The sequence below is a fragment of the Procambarus clarkii genome, chromosome 24 (assembly GCF_040958095.1).
Source record: "Procambarus clarkii isolate CNS0578487 chromosome 24, FALCON_Pclarkii_2.0, whole genome shotgun sequence".
NCBI lineage: Eukaryota > Metazoa > Arthropoda > Malacostraca > Decapoda > Cambaridae > Procambarus > Procambarus clarkii.
The window spans coordinates 4035098-4041097 of NC_091173.1; the positions used below are offsets into that span (position 1 = coordinate 4035098).

General features: G+C 45.5%; 1 protein-coding gene across 1 annotated transcript in view; it reads left to right on the top strand.

Moving 5' to 3' along the window:
* Positions 1-6000, top strand: part of LOC123761793 (Nucleolar complex protein 1) — a 253815-nt gene that overhangs the window by 208648 nt on the left and 39167 nt on the right. Inside the window, exons 15-16 of the mRNA XM_069330489.1 lie at positions 2311-2489; positions 2707-2910. Coding sequence (XP_069186590.1) covers positions 2311-2489; positions 2707-2910 — 383 coding nt within the window. The remainder of the gene's footprint in view (positions 1-2310; positions 2490-2706; positions 2911-6000) is intronic.

The window sequence follows — 6000 nt, forward strand, 5'->3', positions numbered from 1 at the left end:
TTGGCGCTCGAACAGGGTCCTGGCTGCATGCGACCTTGTGAATGTTCCTAGGCCTAGTCAGGCCTGTGTTGCTTTGGGTCAGCGGTTGCAGCCTGTCTTGACTTTGTGTTGGGATGTGAGCACCGTCTGCCTCACAGATATACTAAAGAAATTGTTCACGACTATTGTTAGGCTAAAGCTAGAATATGCAGAAGTTGTGTGGTGCCCATATCTTAACACTTTCGCGCTCCGTGGAAACTCGCGGTTGACAGGGGGTAGGTAGCCCCTCCGTGCGGGTAAGCGCGCGGTGACACCCAAATGTGTATACTCGTTCCAGTTTTCTCACCTTAATTCTCGCGCTACGTCGCTCGTTTTGGTATCATTGTGTTCGCAATTAAATTCTCTACAGGTGTGTATAAATATAATGTCCAAAAGCCTAGCGTGACTCCCAACAGCAAAGCGTAAAGTCGGCAAAAACGCACAAAATCAGTAACATGTGCATTCTCGTTCCATTTTTTTACCTTAATTCTCGTGCTACGTCGCTCGTTTTGGTATCATTGTGTTCGCAATTAAATTCCCTACAGATGTGTATGAATAAAATGTACAAAAGGCTGGAGTGCCTCCCCGCAGAAAAGCCTAAAGTTACCCGTGAACGAGCACCATTTTGTACATTGCAACCTAATGTTCAACTCGTTCAATTTGATAACATCAAATTTCGTGCTACGTCGCTCGTTTTGGTATCAAATTGTTCGCAATAAAAAGGCGAGTATTTTAAAACTAGTCCCAGAATAATAGAGCAATAACTGGATTTTTAACAAATATTTTAATTCTGGACGCTCATCATCACAAATTTATTTATATCTTTCCAGTGTTCTGACATAAATATTTGTGTTACATCTTTCATTTTGGTATCAAATTGTTCGCAATAAAACGGCGCGCATTTTAAAACAAGTCCCAAGATAATAGGACAATAAATAGAATTTTAACAATTATTTTAATATTCGGACCATAGGCCTATTTATAATATTTCAAGTGTTTGGACATCAAGTTTCATGTTATATCTTTGATTTTGGTATCAAATTGTGTGCAATCTAAAGGCGCTTATTTTAAAACCACTACCAGATTGATCTGATAAAATTTAAATATTTAAAAAATATTTTAATGAGTGACTCAGTATTGCGTCGTTGGAACACATTCAGTAGAAAAATGAGTGACGAGATAATCAGTCTGTGGAACCTCAAAGTGTTAAGAAGCACATCAACAAACTGGAAAAGGTGCAAAGACATGCTACTAAGTGGCTCCCAGAACTGAAGGGCAAGAGGTACGAGGAGAGGTTAGAGGCATTAAATATGCCAAAACTAGAAGACAGAAGAAAAAGAGGTGATATGATCACTACATACAAAATAGTAACAGGTAACAGTAATTGATAAAATCGATAGGGAAGATTTCCTGAGACCTGGAACTTTAAGAACAAGAGGTCATAGATTTAAACTAGCTAAACACAGATGCCGAAGAAATATAAGAAAATTCACTTTCGCAAACAGAGTGGTAGACGGTTGGAACAAGTTAGGTGAGAAGGTGGTGGAGGCCAAGACCGTCAGTAGTTTCAAAGCGTTATATGACAAAGAGTGTTGGGAAGACAGGACACCACGAGCGTAGCTCTCATCCTGTAACTACACTTAGGTAATTAGATAAGTCCCTCTGTTTTTGTCTTTGGTGAAGTAGCTCCAGGAAGCCGTAGAGGATCCTCCCAGACAACCAGCATTGAATGTAATGAAACAGCATTTTCTGGGTGAGTTCCGGAGGCTCTCCGGCAACAGTCCGGTCGGCGGTTTACACTTATTTTGATATCCACCCTCAGAACTAGGGTGTGAATTGCCGACACGGGGGCCTGGTGCTTCCCCCTCCATGGGAGGGGGGAGCTTTGCAGACATTCGGCGAGGCTCGTGTGACGTCATGCTCATTTGCTCGTTTTCATTTGGGGAGTTCTGTCCACTCGCTCGACTATTTTCGTCATTTTAACCAGAATAGGGTTTTGTTTTGGGGGTGCTTTCCTTTCTGGGTGCCTGTCCCAGCCGATGGCAGATATAGAATGCTCCAAAATCACATGTGCATTTCTATAGGCCATTGCTCCTCATGACTCTGAGGGTGCCAGGTTCTTGCTCGGAGTCCCCAGTAGGCCTAGAACTCAACCCACATTGACTGATGCCAAAGTTAGGGATATCCATATCAGCCTGGATAGCTCTGGGGAGCCTCCGGGACTCACCCAGAAAATGGCCTTTCATTACATTCAATGCTGGTTTTTTAATTTTAATTTTTTTTTACTATCAGATACTTCACACAGTACAAGACGACATTAAAGACAGAACCAGTTGATAAGGAGGATGCTGATAGTGTTGAAGATGAAGAATTTGATGAGTATATGAGAAGAATGCAAGGAGTGAGTGCAGATGATTTGGATGTAGATGATGACGTTGATTTTGCTTCAGGAGCATCATCTGCTGCTAAAGGTAATTTGTCAAAACTTTTGAATAATGTGCTAAGTTTTTTCTTAAGTATGTTTTCCTTATACCTTAGTCAATCATGTATATTGCATCAATCATGTATTGCATTGATGATGTATATTGATAAGTGCCATAGTGTAATGTGATAACTTTGCCTTTAGTGAGTCTCTTTTAAAGTTGATATTTTAAATTACTTAGTTTTTCCTCTTATATTGTATTGCAGCTAACAAAGATGATTCTGAAAATGATGAAGACGACAGCATTTTTGGTGGAGATAGTGATGATGCAAGTGAACATAAACTAAGCATTGATAATGACGATAATGTTGACAATGATAACTGGCATGAGTTTGTTGATGAAGATGAAGTAGATGATTTTGATTGTGATGATTTGAACTTGGATGATGAAGAAGCAGTAGATTTTTCAGGTATAGTGTTTTATTTGTTATTAAATTAAGCTTGCCAAACATTTACTAAATATTACAAAATTGTTTATTGTAAATAATTTTATCAACATAATCTTGTAGCTCTGTTCTGGAAGGGTGATCATACTGGCCCCTTGTGGCCGGCACAGCTTTGGTTTCCAGTGCTCAGTGTCCAAACAAGGTCATTTTTCTGTCAGATTGACCCAACAGTGCATTTTGCTGATGTGACCTTCTCTGATCTTCAGATCTGAAGTTCTTATTCATATCTATCATTATTTATATGGCAAGCTGGTGGCTGGTTTGTTGATATCCTACCTGCATCTTTCCTCACAGCAGCAGTATGAGGTTTCCTGGTTCTGGTATTGCCACTACTGCACCAGTCTCTCCATCATCTTTCTTCAGTTTCGATCAGGTCCATCCTGTCCTTTTTCTTGTGGTTGTTTCTTGATCACCATCTTACGGTTTATACTGTTGCCTCTTATCATTTGGCATTGGTGAAATCTCTTGTTGCTTGCGTTCATTTTTTTTTATACCCCCCACAGCGCAATTTTGCAAATTTTCTCGTGTGTTTTCTTACCTCCAGCCTGCTCACTCTTCTAGAGCCATTCTTGTCACTTTACCAGGCTTTGGTTTTCCTTTACTCACTTCATTTTATGGTTTTTCCCCTTAAGCTCATGATATTCTTATCAAGGCTGTCTTTCTGTGGGGGAGCCCCGTTGGCTCTTTGAAGCTATCTACACTGATATACAGTGGCACCTCCACTTACGATTGCAATGACATACGATACTTTCAATTTACGATGTAAATTTCATCGAAAAACGTGACTCGACATCCGATGGTGTCGTCGACTTCCGATATTTGTTGGTACACGTTCGGGTTGACCGAGCGCATGGTTCCCGGTCACGCAGTCCGACCTGCCTCAGTTTACTACAGCTGCCCGCTTAGTGACGATCGCGCCTATAAGAAATTCCGTGTTTGTGGTGATTTTCTGTGGGGAGCCCCTACAGCTCCCTGGAGCTTATCGGGCTAATGTATGTTATATTAGTACGGGACATTACCTAAGGAGTTCAGACCTACCAGGGACCAGTGCCAGAACCTGGCCCCTTCAGAGAGGTTTCAGGGAGCAATGGCCCTGGAAAACCCCTTTGTGGTTAGGGTTTTCCTTATCTGCCATCGACCGGGGTTAGGCACCCAGAAAGGTAGGCATAACAAAACAAACCCCACATGGTAAAAAACTAAAACAAAAAACCGAACAGAGGTAGAAACTCCCTACAATCACAAGGAAACAAGCAAACATCACACTTTACTGCCGCGCCGATCGTCCGCACAGCCCTCCCCGCCCTGAGAGGGGGAGGGGGGAGCCCCGGACCTACCGCGCCGGTTGCCAAGCTTCAGTTCGTAAGCTAATGTCAACCGGGATAGACACTTCTCTGGCCTCGGTTTCCTAGGCGGTGTTTGCCTTGTGTGGCGTTCACTGCCGTGTGTTGTGTTGTGCGGTGGCCAGGAGTACCTCATCAGTGCCAGGGCTGCATGCGCTTAGTGGCTGACTTCCCTAAGCGCCCTGTGAGTACTGCCCTTGCGTAACAGGGTTATCTTCCCTGGGGCATTCGGGAACCGTTCCCGTACAGGTTCTTGCTGCTCGGCATTTGCCTCGCCCTTGGAGCCAGCTGAGGCTTGGGGCCCTTGTTTGCCCCTGGGTAGGGATTGGTATTGTGCTGGTTAGGGCATCAAGGTGTTGCACAGCCTGCCTGTTACGGCCCTTTCGGGTCGCAACTGGGTTCGTACTCTGATGTCGTTAGAGGAAGGGTATCCGGCCCCAAGCCAGTAGTGGCTTTCAAGGGATGAGATCCGTAACGCAAGTAACTTAAAGGGGAAGGGAAATAAAGTCAGGAACTTAATACTATAATTATTACCACCACCAATAAATAATATATAAAAAGATTACACGGGGGGAGGGGTATTAACACTGCACAGGGGAATTATTTACACTGTAGTCTTCTTCTGAAGACCCTGGATCATCTTGGTGCCAAGTTCTCGGTGCTCTAGCGGTCTCTCGATGAAACCTTCAAAAAGCTGAGTCTACCCCGGCCACAGGCCAGCCAAAACACAGTTCCACAGGGGGCACCGCCGTGGAGGCCGTCAACCACAAGTCCAGCAGAACAGCTGGCAGGTTCTGGATCAGCAACGCTGGTCAGGCCACTCCACGAGCGATACTAGGGTAACGCCCTAGTCAGGAGCCTCATGTGATACCACAGGTCACTCTCCTGTCCACAATACCCCAGTGGTCAATCGTCTCCAACAGTCGGTCCCGGGTACGACAATCCTTCACTGCCGCTTCACAGGCAGGGTAACACCACAGTGTTCATCCGGGAGGCGACCCACAGCTGCTGTAGCAAAGCACTTGGTATGGGGACGGCTGCCTTGGGTAGACTCACTCAACTTCCCTTACAACAGTCCCAGGTCGACTCTGTAAGCAGACACGTCATCAGTAACAGGGACCCACAAAAACACCTCACTTACAGGCTCAGACCCAAACGTCCACCTATCCACTCCATAGATGGCGTTGTCGTCTGAGCACCACCTCACCAGAGGTCAGCAGCGGCGGTGTTGTGAGCTGAACAGGACTGGAAACTGGCCCTTGTGGCCAGTACACGTCGTCCTCACCAGGTGTCGTCGTCCGTTTGGAGGGGGTTTCGGGAGCTGACCCACAGATGGCGCGGTCGTCACTGCTCCGTGCTCGGACGCTGGATCCGGGTCCGTAACACTGCCACCTAAGCGGCGGCCGGTTCCTGTTGCCTCTGGAGACGGTGTACTTTTGCGGGGTTTTTCTTTTTTTATTTTCATGCCTGGTGGTGGTTGGCCTAGTGTGGTTATAGTTCCACTGGTAGTGTTTGGCGGCCCTCTGCTAGGCCCCCGTGATTGTACACGTTGCAAGGGTTTTCAGTGCTATCCTCTACCCTCTTGTTATGTTTGGGTTTCTTAACCAGTTAGCAACACCTTGCCCGGGCTTCCCGTAGTTGTTACCCCTACAGGCCCTGGAAACCCCTGTCTGGGTTCGGGGGACCATTGAATGTGTCTTCCGGGTTCCAACCT